Below are 18,703 nucleotides of genomic sequence, written 5' to 3' on the forward strand. Positions count from 1 at the left end.
GGAAATTCTGGTCCTTCTACCCCGCTTAGAAACAATTTCCCATGGCCACATAAACTCCTTGATGCATACCGCAGAATGATGATTCCCCCATAACACCAGGACCTCCTAAAAAAAGAAACACATATGCCCATCGCCACGCCTTTGGCTCGGATGTATAAAAACTGTGCATAATCGAGTTACAGTGAAACCATGGAATGCATAGCCTTATCCCCAAGCCCTCTTGCTTGGTAAAGAAAATAGTTTCGCCACAGAAAATGATCCAGCCGGGATCTGATCTCAAATCTTTTAAGTTCTGTGGATCGTGGATTTCGACTTTCGAGAAGGCGAAATCCCACGGCGCTGACTAAAGTGAGAAGCACTGAACACGGGGCATTCGTTGGGAATTTTAAAACAGAACAGAAGAAGTGCAGAAAACTTATAGATCGGAAAGCATTTTCCGAAACATCAACAATCCATGTACACCAGCTCCGATTTGTGGTCACGGGTCAACTGCTGTCAATGGTCAAACTCACTTCCTTTATCGGATGAAACAGCATCGGTGGAAGGCACATGCGCCCCTCGTTAGCGAGCTCAAAGTCTTCACCGCCGTCATTGTTCACTTTATACCCAAGCCATCGGTTCCAGAGGTTTAGGGCATGTCCCGCCGAGTAGAACCATGTCGTACCTTGAAAGTTATGCTCGCGGTCCCCGAAGACTGACATTCGTGAACCACCGCTGGCTCCATTCCTGCCTCCATTGAAAATAGACTCCAGGTACACCGGTGGCCACCGTCGGTCTATGTAGACAGCGTGGGGGGCGTACACGGCTTTGAAACCGTGGTGAAGACATGTTGTGGCGGGCCACATTTCCGAGAACATGGTGTGTCGCTTTATGGTAGTTTCACGATGCATTGTATGTAGTAATTTGCGTGAAAGACGAGATGCTGTTATGATCGACGTTCGTCGCGGTGGATACTCGTGGCTCCTGTTGTACCCGGTGACATCATCTTTCAGAAGCCAGGTTGTTCCTTCGGGATCGTACAGTGGGTTTAAAACAATGAGGTCAGCGTCCTCGCCTACGCCCCATTCGTACTTATCTTTCTCGTATGTCGTTGGCGGTATCCCTTCACCGCCCACCTCGAGGATATCTTGTTCTGCCGGAGGTCTTTCGGGCCCCCAGATCGGCTTATCCGGTTGGAGCTCTGATGGTCGGTAGCCCTTTTTCTGATCTTTCCTTAACGCGCTCCACATATTGTGCGGATTATTCGTTCCAATTTCAGTCTGTACACGGACCATTTGTCGGAAATCTTCCCACGATCCGTGGACATTGGGAACATAGAATCGTGAATTTCGCTCCCATAACCCTTTGCGTGGCTGCTGTTTTGACCATTCCGAGATTTTATGGAGTAGGTGATACCAATGCCCTGTGTACCGTATATCCATCTCCCAGTTCCAGTAAAAGTCGTAGTCCGGATGCTGATGAGCAAAGTATTGTAGTGGCATGAATGCGCTCCTGTAAACACCATGAACTGGTAGACCTCGAACGAACGCGTCCTCAAGCCCACCATAAATAAGTCCCATCTGTCTTTCCGACCACAGACTCCCCATCCCCCAAAATTCCTTGGGAAGGGCGTTTTCCAAAACACGATTGTATGTTTCGTCGTCGGCCCAAATTTGAAGATTGTCGTCCCGTACATGGATAAGGAAATGTACCATATATTCTCCGCCAGATACCAAAGAAAGTTCGGATATCAACGACCGTAAGTACATGATGGACTCCTTGTTATACTTGAAATCGTGCCACGTGCGAATGATAAATGCAACCCGAGGAAGACGGTCGGTTCCAATCGTGACATTAGCGGGAACCGTCTCAGTTCCCTTTTGATCACCCTCGGGTCGTTTTGCAAGTGGAAGCGTCCGGAAAGAGTCAACTCTCGGTTTGGATGGTTTTGGAAAACGGTGTCGGTTCGCGGAAACACAACGGTCTTGAACCTCTGCCCATTGGATACCCCGAAAATCGACAGGAGGGACGTCTTCCCAAACAGATTCTATCCCAGACCTGTCACCCTCAAGTCCGGCACCACTGCCCCCAGATCTGGAACCATATCCCAAGCCGTAAGGACCTAACCTCCCGAATCGATCGAAGCAAATGTCGTCTTTGATTCCGAGCAACTCATTCGAACCAATTATGGCGTCTGGAAATCCCTTCGGGACACCATTGTAATGGCGGACATATGGGACCGAGACCTTTCCAGCCGTGTCGAGAAAACAATCCTTTTTACTGCCGTATCTAGCGATGTATTCTGGGGAGGTATAATTTGGATATGGATCAAAGATGAAACTGGAGAGCTGAGAATCCCGTTTCTTCTTATCCTCTGTGGGCAAGCCTTTACCGCTCTTCACTTTTTCGTCGACTTCCTCGCCAGGGTATTCAGGCACATTATTCTGTCTTGGCACTAACGTCTTTATACCGCCGTAATATCGCTTGAGAAAGGGAAATCTCTCCCACTGTGGTGGTCTCGGCAGCAGCTCACCCTCTGGGAGCTTTATTTCAATGGGCTTGATAAAGGTGTGTATCAGAGTAACCCTAAAGAGGGCAAACACGAACAAGAGCAATGCACAAAACACTCCCAGGCAGACACATCTCATCACAGTGTGCGGGAAACGATAAGGCCGCAATACGGGTCTTTTGCGCGGTATTGGAGGGTGCAGTATTGGTCTTGCAGAGTCCGACGTTCCATAAGAGGAGTCAGAGAAAGAGTAGGATTCTTCATCGCGTTCGAAGGACGATTCTCGAGAGAGATACGGGTATTTCTCCCGATATGATGAATCTCTTTTGCCCATTGCGCTGCCCTGGTTTAAAGAAGAGGGAAAAAAAAAAAATCGTACCAGAATCACAGGCTAAGTTGCGGGTCGAAGCATTGGTGAGAGTTGTCACTCGAGCATCTCACAGCCGTCAAACGCCCTGCGAACTAGATTCACCCAATGGAAGATGAGCGAAAGTAGTATTTTGGCGACGCAGAGCGATCCGCCAGAGAGGATGATGAGGTTAGAAGCTTGAGCCACCGGAGAGAGGTAGGGAATCTTCTCGAGACAGTCGACGTCCGGGGCTTTCTCAGTCGTCCATTTGACGTCAAACGTGCCTCTGTCGTCCAAGCCTTCCGCTCACGGAACGGACGCGAGTCAACAGTCGCCAAGGCCTCCACCAATCGCAGCGCCAGACTCGAGACCCGCACGTCCCATTAGCCGTTTTGATTGGTTGAGGTTATACCTAATTCGGACTAATGTGAGAGCGCGTTCACCACGGCAACCACGTCTTGGCGCCATCCTCGGGCATGACTCAGCGAGAAATTTAATCCAAATGTGGAATAGCCTATTTGATGAGGTAAGCGCGGCATCTTATCCACAAATCCACGATGTCGGCTGGACACCCCTACAGGATCGAATCCACGACATTTTGCATGGAGGATGCATTCAATGAGCCTTCTGTCCAGCGACAGCATTTGAGCTGGCATGGAGGGACAACTACTATGAATGAGTAATGCATCAGATGACTTACAAAAACGTTTCTATCCAATGCCAGCACTGAACCTCGTATGGCCCTGGATTGAGGATCTGAAATGCCGACAAGACTTGTGGACACAACTTTTCATGGTTCTCCTGCAGTGACTGAAGAAACAGCCGAGTTGACAGATCGATTCCACCCCACTCCCCCGGAATTAGTTGGTTCGATCTAAAATCTGGGGGTATACAACATACAGGGTCCATATGAGTCGTGGCAAGCCACTATTTTTGTTTGCAAAAGTGTCACAGACTGATATATGTATGTACGTACCCCGTACATATATCGAAAAGCAATTCATTGATGGCCTCTTATCATAGGGATACAACAGTGATGAGGCAAAAGGACAGCAGCACATGCTACAGAAAGAACCAGGGTAGGTAACAGTGCGATGCAGGACTCAGGAGAAACTATGCGATGCCGGGTGTCTGGCGAAAACATACGAGAATACGTTAGCTAGCGGCTATTGAGGCCCAACTGTCACTGGATGGATATGTAGGTATCTTCGATTTTCGAATCCCTTACTTGTAATCCTTCTCATGTCTCCTTCGTAGAAGTGGGGATTTTGAGACTTCCAAAATTTTTGAACATATAAGTTTCTTCCTCCACACCCCGGAGTAAAGAGATTCACCCCTCTATGTTGAGTCAGTCTAGGGTGAGATGAAAGTCAATTTTGATCCCTAGCCACGGTCCTGCCCTGACAGGTGGGATGGGTACCATTCAGCGTCGAGGAATCCAGAGCTATCGATGACAAAATACACCGCACAAACTGGGCTGAGAATGCCAGCTAATCGTCCATAGTGTTGGAGATTCTGGCAACTGTTCCGTCCCTGATGAACGTGGATCAATGACATGGCTCTCCGTGGAGCCCTGACGCTGGCTGTTGCGTAACTTCTCCGTGCTCCATGGTGGCATCGAATCCAAGAAACACATCAACTGGCGGATGGCTGAAGGCTACATCCAAAGTGACTTTCCCTTCAAGCTGACATAAAGCTGAAAGGACAAATCTATGCATCTACAGCTCCTGCACCAGCTGTGTGGGGAACAGCTTTTGGATTTTTCAGTTTTCTTTTTCTTTTTTTAATCGCATTTGGAGACACTGCCATCAAGAACCCGACATTCAATAAAGAAACAAGGCACGTCATCTTGGATATATGGTGGGAAATCTGAAAAAGAGTGGCAATTTGTGACAAACTAACTCCACCTTCACCCAAATTTAACTAGCTGGGTGGCCTGGATGTCATCTGAACAAGGCATATGTGTCATGCACACACAACATCGTTTAGCAATGACCTAGGCCAATTCCGAAGCTGCAAGAGACAATCATGCTAATAGCTTTGAACACAGTTTTCATGCAACTAAATGTTAATAATCGATCAATCCTTGGGCATGACCAGTCAGGCATTGGAATTCACCTGCCGCGTTGGTTCACTGTTAGAGCCGATTCTGCATCAATCACACAATGAGCCCTGTGATAAAGACGAGGAACCATCCTTCTTGATATTGCGTTTATATTCTCATAATTTCTTCTATTTGGTTCATATAGCCTGTCCCCCTGCTTTCAAGTCCGAATGCAAGAGGACTTTTTGTTTTCTACTTCAAATCACGAAGTTCTATGATTACCTTTCCAGCCTCCTCAAGCACAAATGGTATGCAGTTGGATGTCCAGCGATTTTTAGCCGGTCTTGTGCCTTGGGTTTTCGGCATATCACGCTCACCATCTCGACATCAACAAGCAGCTTCTTCGTCCACGCAGCAATTTGGCGCCGGATACATGGCCCTTATTGATGTGGATTCATACACCTCTTCACTGCTCATGCTTACGCTTCTCTCTACAATATCAATACTGGTTCTGACGCTGTTCATTCGGAGGGTACGCAGCGGATATCATGCCTTCTTAGCCCTAGGCCCAGGAGGTACGCCCTCGACCTTTAGAGGGTACCTTCGAATCTGTGTGCTGCAGATCTTCGTGCTTAGAGATCCTCTAAATCCGCCCTGTCTGCCTCCCGACCTTCACCCTCATGCCGGTATTCTACAGAATTTGCCCAAAAGGAGTTTATCCCGACCTAAAGTCGCGGGGATCGCTCCCCAGCGTCAAATAACCCAGCGAGGCACTTCGGCCATGTACTCAGCGCTTGCAGCCGCAATCAAAGATATATCCGTCCATAATTCCGACCGCTTTTACACTGATACTTCATGCTTCGAAAAACACAGTACTGGTCTGTTTTCGGTTCCGACTCTGAGGAACCAGCCGACCTGCAACGGCGAAGTATGTCATTCTCACCCAAGCGACGGCAGTCTCCACCTAACACTTCACCCCCTGGACGTGAAACACATCATCGATAAGGGATGGGGAGAACGCCATCCCCTAGCGAGAGAGAGCTGGTGGTGGAAGCTGAGATTTGTGCCTACGGGATTCGTAATGATCTACGCGCCCCAGACGATAGAGGACTTGCAGTGTGTGATACAGATCGTCCATGCCGCTGCGTGGTGGGTAACGGGTATCGAACCGCGCTCTCAAAGCTGTACCCACAAGGTTGCCACTCTACAAGTTCAGCGAGCGACACACGGTGATTCTCAGGCAGAAACGAATTCGGCTATGAATTGACCAAAATGTCCACACGACCTGATACGGCCGCATACGCCATGGAATCGATGTGAACAAAGAACACGGCTTGATAACGATTTCATGACCTCACGATGATGACAAACGAGTAATGGCAAGCGCATATTCCCGGGTTCCTGGATGATTTTGACATGATTTCTTTTCTTTGATACCAGACTCCTACAAACACACAGCACTCTACTACATACATAAGCAAATATGTCGCCCGCAATCCCTCAAATACCTTACCAATTTACCAATTAATACAAACCTTTTAAACGAAGTTGGCGGGTTGCTATTTCCTAGATTAAGGACCCTTTTTTCTTTTTCTTTTTTTTTTTTTTTTTTTTTAATTTCTTTATAACTCTTGTTGCTTTAAATGTCCTCGGTCTTCACACCCCATTGTGCCTCGTTGCTCGGTTTCTATAGAGATAAATCCATATCTAGTATTGGATTAGATTCCTTACTTCAGATATGCAGCGAATTTACCAACCGATGAATATATTGAAACTTATAGCTGATGCAATTAAGTGCCTTATCGAAGCCTATATAGCTTTTGTTTGCCACCTCGGCGTACGTTCCACTCAAAACACTAACCCCGCCAAAACATTTCAAAAGAATGGACATGCCACTGAAACCAAGTTGCAAGAGACGAGATGATTCGATGTATTAATTCCTGTTCCGACCGGTCCAAAAATGATTCGGAATAAAGCAAACCCCCGCGGGACGGAAAGTAACGCCGGCAAGTGCTTTGTACAATTGTTTTGCGACTTCTTCCCCGTAATTAGACACTTCTAAAAAGAGTATAAGGTGTGGAGAGGAATACTAGACAGCCAAAGCTCTGGTAGGGTTGTAGTGAGTTTGACGGGGCAGCTTTGTACGAGGCTTTGAGCACACATATGACAGGCCAAAGACGACGCACCCTTCGTTGACACAAAGACACCCCGATGTGTATATAAATAAAGCAGGGCTTCAATTGACAACGAGTAAGGTTATAAAAAGGAGACAAAATATAAAGAGGTAAAAGCACGACAATCATACTAGGCGGAAAGTAAGAAAGATGACGCCAGGTTTGAGAAACAAAGGACCCTATCAAAACGTGTACCGCCAAGCCCACATTTCCGCACCGACGCAACACGTAATCCCAATTGTTGGCATTACACATCAATCATTGGAGAGCATTTAGTCATGTCCGGACTTCTTCAAGGCGTTGGCCAACCATTCGAGACCCTCATAAAGACCATCACCGGTTGTAGCGCAGGTGGATTGGATGTACTGTGGGACGGATTAGCTATGCTTGACGCTGCATGACGGGAGAAATACGACTTACCCAGGCACGTCGTGTCAAGCTTTGGAGGCCAAGCTGCTGGGTGATCTCGGCGGGGCTCATCGCATTCTGTAAGGCAATCACGTTAGTAGCGCCCGGTACATCGGAGGGATTGTTCAAAGACGTACAGGAAGATCTTGCTTGTTGGCAAAGACAAGGAGGAGGGCATCGCGGAGTTCATCTTCATTAAGCATGCGCTGGAGTTCTTCTCTAGCCTCGACAACACGGTCACGATCGTTGCTGTCAACGACGAAAATGATGCCCTGTGTGTTCTGGAAATAGTGTCTCCAAAGGGGTCTGATCTTGTCTTGACCACCAACGTCCCACACGGTGAATTGAATGTTCTTATATTCGACGGTTTCGACGTTGAAGCCTGTCGGGTACCAGCATGTGTTAGCGTCTACCCCCGGATTCTCCCAACGTCTTTTTTTTTTGGATGCAAACGCGGCCACGCCAACACTTACCAATTGTGGGAATAGTCGTGACGATTTCACCGAGTTTCAGTTTATACAAGATGGTGGTTTTTCCGGCGGCATCAAGACCGACCATCAAAATTCTCATCTCCTTCTTCCGCCATATGCTGTCAAACAGCTTTGAGAATGTCATACCCATCTTGGTGGTGTTGTCGTAGAAAGAGGTAGGAAAAGAGATCTAAACGTAGATGGAAAACAGGGCAACAGATTAGCATATGCACCAATAATATTGACGTGCCTGGTAAAAGATTTGCAAAGAGGGTTCTAAAGGGGAGCGGACAGGTGGCTGATGTGGGAGGTGGAGGGACGTGAAATGAGGAGGGTAGGCATCCAGGGGACAGAACAGGTTGGGTCCATTTGTAACTTTGACAGAGGGCTGAAAACAAGAAAGAGCATCAACTCACAAGGAAAAGAGTGCCGGATGGGGCGAATGTCAGAAAAAGTTCAATGTAGTGGGTTGAGTGGAAGGATAAGAGGTCTCCTATCTTCCGGTGATTGACAGTTGTTCTGATGGAGATGGAAATTTTGGGGAGAATGTCAGGTCGAGGAATTCAGCGTAGCCTTTGTCACTCTCCCACACTTGCCCAGCCAAGGCCCTTCTGCCACCCAAACTGGCCCACCACACCAAAAAAAGGCGTGATTCCACGATAAACTGGAGCAACAGAAAAACAAGAGGAGGCAATCTGAATGACACTGCTTTCGCTCGGGGAAAAATATGAGAATAGCATTCGTCTCATCATCCTTTTTCAGCCACTCTTTTTATTTCTGTTTGGAATTGGTGCAGCCTGCGATCAGCAATGGTTCCTTGACAAGAGGCCACTTTCTCAATTCTAAGTGGCACATGTGAATATTCGAAAGGGTTTTTAGCTCTCAGGCTCCAAAATTAATCAGGCTCTGGAGCTGCAGGACTGAATGGAATGCTCTGCATGAACACTTGTTAGAGAAGCTAGGTGTTATTCTTCCTCATCATTTTTAGAATGCAGGAGACTGCGCTTCATCATGGCCTATTGGATTAGAGATTTTACTGACTTGCATGGCGTACAGTGATTTCAAGCTGAACTGCATGAGATTCCTCCCTCTATGTCCACAAATAATAAGACTCCATTCGTCATACTCCATATCACTGCATCATAAATATTCCAAAATGTTTTTCACCAAGACTGGAAAGATAGGCCAAAGTTGCTTGAAAAAGACCGACGTCACCAAAGTCGAACCCTCTAAATCACGAGTAATTCTTCGCCCTCCTTTGCTGCAGAGCTTTCCGCGCCTGCATGAAGTGCCTTTTTATAGACCGATGTGTTGACTTGCCACCAATAACATTGTGGATCCATCCGAACAAAGAGAGTCCTGCAGCGGACAAGAACATGATCACTGCGAAGGAGACCCAATAATTTTTGGCGGTATAAGAGGCCTTGAGATCGTCGATCTCCGTGGAAAAATAACTAGTCATCAGGCTCACTGGTAGAAAGAGAATTGTTACCTTGGAAAGTAGAACAGTGCTTCGGGTTAGCTTTCCGACAGCGTGCGAATCTTTGATTGCGATCAAGTTGAAAACCTAACACGAGTTAGATTTCGAAAATTACTTGGACACCGGGAGGTAATGACTGTTTACCAAAAATGTAAGGGTCTCCTTTTCATTCAGACACTCCTCGATTTCACTCAAAGCATAGAGTCTTATTCGGTCGGCAAGCCGCTCGATACGGTTGAGTGCCGCTTCCTTCAACGGCGCTCCTCCGATCTGTTGTAACCCGAAATCTTCTATACTCTCGTCACAGTCTCTTTCAGTGGGAAACGATCTCCAACTCTCGTTTCGCATGGGCTCGGAAGTATATTTGTGCAGGCCTCGGACTTGACTGGCCGTTCGTGTATTAACTCTGCGCGTTTGCTCCATCATCTGCCCCTGTCGATTAAGAATTCTGGTGGCAATGAGCTCGTAACTCTGATATAGTCTTTTTAAAATCGCGAGCTCTCTTCCCATCCCGTGGAGGTCCGTTATCAGGTCTACTTGGGGCTTTTCCAGCATATCGGTTCTCTTGGTTGGTGTCAGCCTACTTCAATCACGGTTTCTTGGAACTGGCAAAAACTACTCACCAACTTTTCAAGGGCGGAGCTGTACGAATGCTCTCTTCCTATGACCAAGCCATAATTGGTTACCCAATCATCGAAGATATAGTAGAAGAGCAAGCTCGGCCCTTCACCCTCTTTGATCCTCATATCTGAGGAAGCATTAGAAAAATTCCTAATGTGCGTGTTCATGAGCGGATTTTGCTTCTTTTTCTCTTTGTGCTGTTTTGATATCCCAGAAAGAATCAGACCAGTATTACGTCGGATTACTTTCAAGGCGGCTTGTCTCTGGTCGGGGCTCAACGTTTCCTGGGCAAAAGGGTTTTCCTGGATGGAGATAACAGTCCCTTTGCACTGTCAGCTGTGTTATTGAAGCAACTTTGGTTACTCGAATAACCCTACCGTCGGTGCACACTATAAGCCAAGACCAAACTCGTTTCCCATCAGGTCTACCTGGGGGCTGCTTGAATGCAACACTGGGAACAACATAAAGAGAATTGTATCCTATACAGGTGTCTGCTATAATTAGCAAAATGGCCCGAATAGGAATATTCTTTGTGAAGGCATACACTCATTTCCATAGTCCACTGACGAAAAGTGCCAAATCTTGTCTACCAGTTGTGAGAATGAGAAGCCACTCATGTCGAACTCTTTTGATTTCTCAAGGGATGTGGGGCCTTCCACTGAGGCAAGCTTTTCAAAACGAGATCCTGATTCAATATCCCCCGATCTGGTGGTTTCGGAAAGGTCGTCTCCCTCGTTATGCTCTGCGTGTGGCTTGTCACACGCAAGCTTTGGTGATACGGGAGTAATCTTTTTTGATCGCGAAGGATCCGAGCACATTAACCCTCCGAGGCGATGGGACATTTCGTAACGGGTGGTAAGGGCCTGCATACATTAGTTTATCCGTCCGACAAGTAGAAGACGCGCTGCAACTGCAAACACTACCTGTATCAATTCTACCTGTCGTTCAGGGGCCCATATATTACTATAGATCCAAACCGGTCAATGATCAAAGATATCTCGCTTGGCTAGACGATTCCTTATCTTACATCCATCTGGTCTCAAAAGGTTTCGATGTCTATTTAGTATGTACGTGCGTTTTAGCACATCCGTCTTGTGATTTTGTACAGTTAGGTTATGGGAAAAACAATAAAATAACATACATTCCTATCTAGTAATGCAGATAGCTCATCTTTCTCGATGTTAAAAGCACACCAGGCGCCATTGTCATCGAAATCGACGACAAAGTTACGCGTCTCATCACTTCCGAGATAGTACTGGCAACGCCTGAAATCAGAACTGTCATCGAGATTGCAAAGCTTCGCTCGTAACGATTCGCAGTTTGGGAGCTTGTAGTAGTAATCTGGCATCGATGGTGTCTCCTCAGAGGCGGGGTGTGGATTCGCCATTGCGGGAACGATTCGGTAGTTAAACTCAATTCTAAACTCAAATGATCACGGACTCTCCAGATTGTTATCAGAAAAAGTTTCACAACCTGGAAACTAAAAATTCGTGACACCCTGAAAAATGACGGACTTCACTCCCTTTTGAAGGCAATCTATGGAGTACAAGGTGGCGGGCGTTTCAGACCTGCGCTGCATGGAAGCAAGCCTTACTATTGCCCGGCGCTTAGCCCATACCAACCAGACCCTGCCGCCGAGGCAGTGCGGGCTGCGTTCCATTAACTAGTGGACAGGGAGCGGTCTTCTCCGTTCATGTGCTCTCCGGATTGCGCTAAGGCACTGCCCTGGACAGGGGGTCTCAGAAAAGGTCCATACGATGCGATGGAACGCTCGATGGCAAAAGACTGACTCAGAGCCATGCCTGGGATTTCGCCTTGAGTCACCAGGCTTAACTACAGTTAGCCTGTCAGCAGTAACATAAATATCGTGAGATCTGCGGGAAGACGGTCCCGAGTCGCTTCCTCCCCTCACTCAAAACATTGCTGTCCTTCATTGACGTATACATTTATTGGGTGAAACCAATATCGTCCCCTCATTTCAAACGAAACAACAGCCCACTGAACAGTCCCCTGCATGAACATGAATCCCAAAACAGCTACCGTGGTCCGAGTTCCGCCGGGGACTAACATTCCCCCCCTGACCCTCGCAGTGCTAAGCCAAAACTTCCGAAAAGCTCGTCTGGCCGCTCTCCAGGCTGATCCATCAGCATTTTCCTCGAGTTATGAACGAGAAAGCCAATTTGACGATGCGGCGTGGGCTCGGCGGCTGCAAAACCCATTGGCCCAGACTTTCGTGGCGCTTGCTAAAAATAGGACGTCGCCGACAGAGGGTTGTGAGGATGATCACATTGACGATGATCTAAAGCTCCTCTCAGATCATCCATGGGTGGGAATGGTTGTTCTTCTGGGCCCTCGGGCGCTTGCAGCGGATGGATCTGAATCAGCTTCCCCATGGAAAGTATTTTCTTCGATGGGGCCATCTTCGACTTTGGACATGTCTTCGCTCGTTAGTGGGGAGGCGGCGTACTTTGCCGCATCGATGTTTGTTTTGCCAGAAGCACGGAAACAAGGGATTGGCCGCAGGCTCGTGGTCAAAAGTGTGGAGACAGTTGGAAAGGATGCTATGAATTTTGGGGCCCGGAAAGTCAATATCAGTCTTTTAGTGTCTGCAAATAATGCACCTGCGATCAGTTTGTATCAGAGTTGTGGGTTTGAAGCCTTGGAGGGAGCGCCAGAGATAGAGGAGCTGCAGGAAAAGGACCTTGTGACTGTCGCAATGGCAAAGACCACTGAACTTGTGACTATCTAAGAACAAATATCAAAGACGTTGTATACGGAGTATAGAATGCGAAAAAATAGCTGCTGCAATCTATACCAGTTTTTAATTGATTTCGAAGGGCCATCCTTTAAATGTGTTGATTGGGCCAAGTATGCGCTGAGCCCAGAAATTGCAGGGAAATGTTAACTGGATGAGTCAGCACAACTATCTAACTAGGGCTGCACTAACCCTTATTAGGCTAGAACTGGCCCAACTCCACAAATCCGCTGGAAAGCGAAACTCGTGAAGTTTTCGTTCTTCAAGTCAGCACTATATCGAGCGCAAAGTCCTCACCATAAGAATTACTCCCAAGGTTATTCTTCTGGAAGACTGTATTCATCATGTCCAAGGTCACAGTCGGTGAGTGGGCTTACATAGACAAATTGGCCTAGGCCCGTTACTGACGGAACTCGAACAGCTGGCGTGCGCCAAAACGTGCAACAACTTCTGGATTACTCCAACAACCAGAAGAAGAGAAACTTCCTCGAAACCGTCGAGCTCCAGATCGGCTTGAAGAACTATGATCCTCAGCGTGACAAGCGTTTCTCCGGCACCATCAAGTTGCCCTCCGTTCCTCGCCCTGGAATGAGCGTCTGGTATGTCGTGAACAACTATATGTGGGATGTGGTCTGGTTAGATTTTGGCTGATGGCATGACTGTGACGGATAGCGTTCTTGGTGACCAGCATGACATTGACCGTGCCAAGCACCACGGCATTGACGCCATGTCCGCCGATGATTTGAAGAAGCTTAACAAGAACAAGAAGCTCATCAAGAAGTTGGCTCGCAAATACGATGCCTTTGTTGCTTCCGACTCTTTGATTAAGCAGATCCCCCGTCTTTTGGGTCCAGGTCTCTCCAAAGGTTGGTAGAACGCGATTTGCAATATTCCATGACGGTTCATCGTTGACAATGTGTCTAGCCGGTAAATTCCCTACCCCTATCTCCCACAACGAAGATCTCGCGGGCAAGATCAACGATGTCAAGTCCACCATCAAGTTCCAGCTCAAGAAGGTGCTCTGCATGGGTGTCGCTGTTGGAAACGTTGGCATGACCGAGGATGAGTTGATCTCTAACATTATGTTGGCCATCAACTACTTGGTCTCCTTGTTGAAGAAGGGTTGGCAAAACGTTGGCAGCTTGACAATTAAGGCCACCATGTCTCCTCCTAAGAGACTCTATTAAGCCTGTCATGGATTGTATGACCGCATTATCATGTCGATAGATGTGTATTTACGATCTACTGCAAATAACGAATGAAAAGCAATATCCCGACTATTTCTATTCACTGTCATAGTTCTCTTCTCATTTGGACACCCAGTAATTGGTTAAGAAATGGCACTGCGATCGCCCTAGTATTGTACACTCTATCAAGATTTCGTCATAATGGGGCCATATGTAAGCCAGATTTATTCCATGCCTTCCATTAAGTCTGTTTTATCCAAAACCATGCCTCTCATACCCAAGAACTCCCTTAGGTTATCCCACTCTTCTCCCTCCTCTTCACCATGCATCCATGGATCTTTGAAACCCCAAGCCACGGCTATCCTATCCATTGCTGCACGTTCCTCCTCCCTCAACCAGCGTTGTCGAAGTGGCATGCCGGGAATCCATACAACACGTTGCATTTGATCGTTTGCGGTGGCAATAGCAACCAATCCCACTGAGGATGTAAATGTAATGTAGGCTAGGATGGCAGAGAAGGCAATCCACGTTGAAGTTGTGGGATTCATGGTGTTTTGGAAAGTGGAAGCATAGCTGGCGGCCATATACGCTGCCGGGGGAGTACCGATTAATCCCGCTATAGGCAGGGAGGCCCGCTGTAGAACTTTAGCGCGGCGGAAAGCCGGCGTGCAAAAGGTTGTGTCAACGATAGCGAGAGCAAGGGATAGATTCTTTTGCTCAATGGCAACCTCGAGGGCCATATCGGCAAGTTTCTGTGGTATTGCGTTCTTCGGTGTTTTAGGATTGACAGCACGGTACGTGATTGTTGATCCGCTGACTTGCGGTGCGGGTTTGTTTGCGTAGAGGGAAAAGATCTCGGGAAAGTGGTCTCCTTTTTTGAGCTGGGATTGGATCACAGTGTATTCATGGAGGATTTTGGGTGTTATGAAAACTTTCGGGTCTCGCAGTAATTCATTAAGCATAGATGAGATCCCAATTGTTGCTCTCTGCCGGAAATTTTTCTGTACAGTCCTCTTTGGGGCTGGCTTGTTACTGCTCCCGTTTTCGTTCTCAAGGTCAAGAAGCGACGATGTCGCATTATCCTGGGCTGTCTGCGCAGCAGCATTGTTATCCGAAAGAGCAATATTCGTAATACTTTTGCAACGTTCGAGTAAGCGTACAATCGTCTCTTCGTCTGGTAATGTCGTCCCAGTTATCATAACATGTGAATCTTTCAGCACTTCACGAAGCATGAGGTCTGGGTCATCTTGTGATTTCAAAACCGCAGAGCTCGAAGCAAACCGGTGTAGAGACGCTCTAGGAAGGGTGAAATTGCTCGAATGGCCCGTAATTGTGTCGGCATTTCTGGAAGCTCGTGGGGCGTGCGGTGCGACGAGTGCTGGCTGGGAGCGCATCGCCAATCGTCGGGACGACGTGGAAAACTCGCAGAATTGACATACCAGATCTCGAGCTCCTCTTGGAGCCCGAAGCGCAATGCGCTTCATATTTCTCTGCTGCAGCACGGAGACTCGACGCTCTCTGTGCTCCAATGATGCAGTGAAATCCCGACACAGCAGCTGTCAAGTGCAGGTGTGGCTTATCTAATCGCCTTGACCCGCACCGCCACATGCTGACGATACTGAGCAGCGAGCAATCCCAACATCTCGTCACATCGACATCGTGAGCTGACTGCCTCCACAGCAGCGATTCATTGATGATTGATTTCTTGTCGTCGGGGCATCTAATACACACCGGCACAATATCCATTTTGCTTTTCGATATACACTATCATCTCGATAAAGTGCAGTATTTTCTATGCCTCTCCCTCACTAAACCACATTCCCGCCTTCTACCTCTCCCGTAGGCACCATGCCACCTCCACCACCACCTCCCCCTCCACCACCGCCCCTGCCCGGATTTGGCGGTGGTGCCCCTCCGCCGCCGCCGCCTCCTCCGCCGGGAAGACCACCAAGGAGTGGAGATCTCCCAAAGCAACCCCCCAAAGCAGTGGCCAAGGACAGAGTAAGCGTCCTAGCATACCCGGCGAATGAGCCGTAGGCTAACCTTGATACCAGTCTGCGCTGTTAACGGATATCACAAAAGGCAAGAGCCTAAAGAAAACGGTGACGAATGATAGATCGGCTCCAATGATTTCCAAGAGTTCAGGGAGTTCGGCCGGTCTTCCTGTCGGGGGCGCACCGCCTGTACCCGGGATGTTCAAACCACCCACTGGTTTAGCTCCTCCCACTGCACCTGGGGGAAATCGAGCGCGAAGTAATAGTGACAGTGGCCGAGATGGTTATATGGGCGACGGTGCCTCTGCTCTTCCTTCGGCTCCACAACTTGGTGGCCTGTTTGCCGGAGGAATGCCCAAGCTAAGGAAACGTGGTGGAATTGATACCGGAGCCGCACCTGACGCTTCATATCTAACGGACTCTGAACCACGGGCTCCGAAGCCTCCAGCACCTACAGGAAGCGCCCCCAGACCCCCAACAGCACCTAAGTTACCAAGTGCGCGTCCACCGCCTCGGCCATCCGCAGAAGCCCCGACACCACCTGCGATAAACCCTTTAGTTGCAAACCTTCGGAAACCACCACCGAAACCATCTTCAAGACCGGTTTCAACGGCTTCAGCGAAGTCCGCTCCTGACATGCCACCGCCACGCGCACCACCTCCCTTGCCCGGAGCGGGACGCGCACCCCCTCCTGTTCCTGGCTCTGCTCGAAAGGTCTCCGCACCTCCCGCACCCCCGGTGTCCGCAGCCCCTCCCCCTCCCCCCGCGCCACCTTCGTTGTCCGCTCCTGCTCCACCATCCGCACCTCCACCACCTCCTACTACATCGGCTCCTAGGCCACCCCCTCCTCCAACTCCACCGGTCGCGAACGGCGGACAGGCTGCGGCGGCCGCTTCCATAGCAATGCAAGCGGCTCGCAACGCATTTGGTCACTCCCAACCTTCACATTCCGCCGCATCTTCGGCTCCTTCAGCTCCTCCGCCACCTCCACCTCCAGCGTCCCCTCCGTCTGCCTCATCAGCACGCACATCATCCCTTCTCTCCACACCACTATCCTCTCGTCCCCCGTCCTTCGCAGACCACCCTGACCTCAATGCGCGTCCCGCACACCAACCTCCAATGCGCTCGATGCTGGATCCGTCCGCGTACACGCTCTCAAACGGCACTGGTCCGCAACGATCAAGCACTGGATCGACAACCTCAACCACAGGAGGACGTTCAAGAATCATTGTTCAGGATTCAAGGTTTAAGTTCCAGAATGAATCTCACTTGCCAAAACCTAGGGATTTTAAGGGGGGCCAAAAATTGTACCGTGCAGGACGAGGGAGCAGTGTGCCTTTAGATCTGACGATCCTGAAGTAGTCGAAACTATTGCAGGGAAGGGAGGCATTCTTTGGAAAATGATAGATACCACAATAGTCTAAATAACTGCGCTTAGTTTATGCTTTGTGTGGGAATCTAGTCTGGTAGCTACAACGCCCATCGTCACGAGAGGCGCTCGCAATATACCTTACGTTGCTCCCAGCAAATAACTTCTATTTTTTTTTTTTTTTTCTTGCGGCTTACGGAGTTCTTTGGACTTTCAAGCGTTCGGCATAGGCGAAAGTTGCTGCTTCTACTGCTTTGTTTCACTGGGAGTTTGGGTTCGGGGTCGAAACTGGATATTAGGGGATACTTCATTTTCTGATGACCTTTTATTTGCAACATACCAAACTGCCTAGATAGAAATCGAGCCAAAGTGGACAGGATTGGCCCATCTTTCAAACAGTTGCTTTTTCGTCTCCATTTGTTGTGGAAAGTGTGCCAATATGATGACTAAGCATGGATTAAGCAAGCAGCGCGTCTTGGAAGCTGTGGTCGTCGTTGTTGGACGACGCTGGCATCATGCACCGCGGCTGTGTTGCTGCTGCTTTGAGAACGACGTAAAACGAAAGCTACCTCTTCTTGGATGCTCTCAGATACGGAACTTAGGCTATGACTTCACTGTTGCCCTAAAGCCATCGCAGCTTGTTTTTGCGATTTCTTCAACCCAAGACCTACCAGACAATCGCCGCCGCGAGGTTGGGAGGGAGAGCATCGTCGTGGAGGAGAAAGGCTCATAGGGTTATACTAGTGAATCCGGGGGCAGCATTACCGATAAAATCAAGGGCACTTTCGAACCATGTCTCTGCAGCCCTATATAAACAGTTGGTAACCCAATGCCCCTTCTCCCCGACCGAATCGTCATGGATGTTCGCCTCTTTTTTATTTTCTTTTTTCTTTTCCTTTTGGTTTTTTTGTTGGACTCACTCAGCTTTCAAACGATGATGCTGACATATTCTTTTCTTTCTTTCCCTTTCCGCCAAATTAAGAAAAGGTCCTGGTTCTCACTGTCGATGGCCGCACCTTGATAGGCACGCTTCTCTCCACGGACCAACTCACCAATCTCGTCCTGTCGGAAACGGTGGAGCGGATAATCAGGCCGCCAGATGACCCTGAACCGAGCTCAGAAGTTGACCATGGACTATATCTGATTCGTGGCGACAACGTGGTGATATGCGGGGAGATTGACGAAGAGGTAGACGGGAAGATCGACTGGTCGAAAGTCAAAGGCGAGGTCATCAAGGGAACGAAGAATTATTGAGAGGCGCACCTTGTCCATACTCGCAACGCCAATAAAACAAAATAATAATGGTCTTTCAGCGAGGCGTTTGGCTCCCCCGGGCATACGGCTGGCTAGCACAATGTTACATA

The 18,703-nt window shown here is 48.6% G+C and overlaps 9 protein-coding genes across 9 annotated transcripts; 5 read left to right on the top strand and 4 right to left on the bottom strand.

Annotated features, from left to right (window-relative positions):
- Positions 1 to 485: 485 nt before the first annotated feature.
- Positions 486 to 2,822, bottom strand: D8B26_006672 (uncharacterized protein; the record flags this gene model as incomplete). Its single annotated transcript, XM_066125257.1, has 1 exon — positions 486 to 2,822. The coding sequence occupies one exon, from the start codon at positions 2,820 to 2,822 to the stop codon at positions 486 to 488; it is 2,337 nt and encodes a 778-aa protein (XP_065981339.1).
- Positions 2,823 to 5,155: 2,333 nt separating this feature from the next.
- On the top strand, positions 5,156 to 6,148 carry D8B26_006673 (uncharacterized protein; the record flags this gene model as incomplete). The annotated part of the gene is made up of 1 exon (XM_003070123.2): positions 5,156 to 6,148. The coding sequence occupies one exon, from the start codon at positions 5,156 to 5,158 to the stop codon at positions 6,146 to 6,148; it is 993 nt and encodes a 330-aa protein (XP_003070169.2).
- Positions 6,149 to 7,327: 1,179 nt separating this feature from the next.
- Positions 7,328 to 8,084, bottom strand: D8B26_006674 (uncharacterized protein; the record flags this gene model as incomplete). Its single annotated transcript, XM_003070124.2, has 4 exons — positions 7,328 to 7,420; positions 7,476 to 7,541; positions 7,601 to 7,845; positions 7,937 to 8,084. The coding sequence occupies 4 exons, from the start codon at positions 8,082 to 8,084 to the stop codon at positions 7,328 to 7,330; spliced, it is 552 nt and encodes a 183-aa protein (XP_003070170.1).
- Positions 8,085 to 8,943: 859 nt separating this feature from the next.
- On the bottom strand, positions 8,944 to 11,421 carry D8B26_006675 (uncharacterized protein; the record flags this gene model as incomplete). Its single annotated transcript, XM_003070125.2, has 8 exons — positions 8,944 to 9,500; positions 9,558 to 9,977; positions 10,037 to 10,356; positions 10,412 to 10,525; positions 10,579 to 10,897; positions 10,958 to 10,997; positions 11,062 to 11,090; positions 11,176 to 11,421. The coding sequence occupies 8 exons, from the start codon at positions 11,419 to 11,421 to the stop codon at positions 9,168 to 9,170; spliced, it is 1,821 nt and encodes a 606-aa protein (XP_003070171.2). The 3' UTR covers positions 8,944 to 9,167.
- A 524-nt stretch (positions 11,422 to 11,945) lies between these two features.
- Positions 11,946 to 12,840, top strand: D8B26_006676 (uncharacterized protein). Its single transcript, XM_003070126.2, has one exon. The coding sequence runs from the start codon at positions 12,049 to 12,051 to the stop codon at positions 12,781 to 12,783; it is 735 nt and encodes a 244-aa protein (XP_003070172.2). The 5' UTR covers positions 11,946 to 12,048; the 3' UTR covers positions 12,784 to 12,840.
- A 293-nt stretch (positions 12,841 to 13,133) lies between these two features.
- On the top strand, positions 13,134 to 13,976 carry CRP74 (60S ribosomal protein uL1; the record flags this gene model as incomplete). Its single annotated transcript, XM_003070127.2, has 4 exons — positions 13,134 to 13,152; positions 13,211 to 13,388; positions 13,462 to 13,655; positions 13,714 to 13,976. The coding sequence occupies 4 exons, from the start codon at positions 13,134 to 13,136 to the stop codon at positions 13,974 to 13,976; spliced, it is 654 nt and encodes a 217-aa protein (XP_003070173.1).
- Positions 13,977 to 14,127: 151 nt separating this feature from the next.
- D8B26_006678 (uncharacterized protein) lies at positions 14,128 to 15,428 on the bottom strand. The gene has a single exon (XM_003070128.2). The coding sequence runs from the start codon at positions 15,368 to 15,370 to the stop codon at positions 14,201 to 14,203; it is 1,170 nt and encodes a 389-aa protein (XP_003070174.2). The 5' UTR covers positions 15,371 to 15,428; the 3' UTR covers positions 14,128 to 14,200.
- Positions 15,429 to 15,652: 224 nt separating this feature from the next.
- On the top strand, positions 15,653 to 17,721 carry D8B26_006679 (uncharacterized protein). Its single transcript, XM_003070129.2, has 2 exons — positions 15,653 to 15,977; positions 16,031 to 17,721. Exons 1-2 carry the CDS (start codon positions 15,825 to 15,827, stop codon positions 17,330 to 17,332), a joined length of 1,455 nt encoding a protein of 484 aa, XP_003070175.1. The 5' UTR covers positions 15,653 to 15,824; the 3' UTR covers positions 17,333 to 17,721.
- Positions 17,722 to 18,131: 410 nt separating this feature from the next.
- D8B26_006680 (uncharacterized protein) lies at positions 18,132 to 18,593 on the top strand (the record flags this gene model as incomplete). Its single annotated transcript, XM_003070130.2, has 2 exons — positions 18,132 to 18,156; positions 18,322 to 18,593. The coding sequence occupies 2 exons, from the start codon at positions 18,132 to 18,134 to the stop codon at positions 18,591 to 18,593; spliced, it is 297 nt and encodes a 98-aa protein (XP_003070176.1).
- Positions 18,594 to 18,703: the final 110 nt, after the last annotated feature.

The sequence above is a fragment of the Coccidioides posadasii genome, chromosome 3, assembly GCF_018416015.2.
Source record: "Coccidioides posadasii str. Silveira chromosome 3, complete sequence".
NCBI lineage: Eukaryota > Fungi > Ascomycota > Eurotiomycetes > Onygenales > Onygenaceae > Coccidioides > Coccidioides posadasii.

Excerpts from the sequence above, each read along its gene's own strand:
- D8B26_006676 (XM_003070126.2), top strand. The coding sequence starts at position 12,049 with ATGAACATGAATCCCAAAACAGCTACCGTGGTCCGAGTTCCGCCGGGG.
- D8B26_006678 (XM_003070128.2), bottom strand. The coding sequence starts at position 15,370 with ATGCGCTCCCAGCCAGCACTCGTCGCACCGCACGCCCCACGAGCTTCC.
- D8B26_006679 (XM_003070129.2), top strand. The coding sequence starts at position 15,825 with ATGCCACCTCCACCACCACCTCCCCCTCCACCACCGCCCCTGCCCGGA. Across the intron at positions 15,978-16,030 it reads AAGCAGTGGCCAAGGACAGA|TCTGCGCTGTTAACGGATAT; the intron begins GTAAGCGTCCTA and ends CCTTGATACCAG.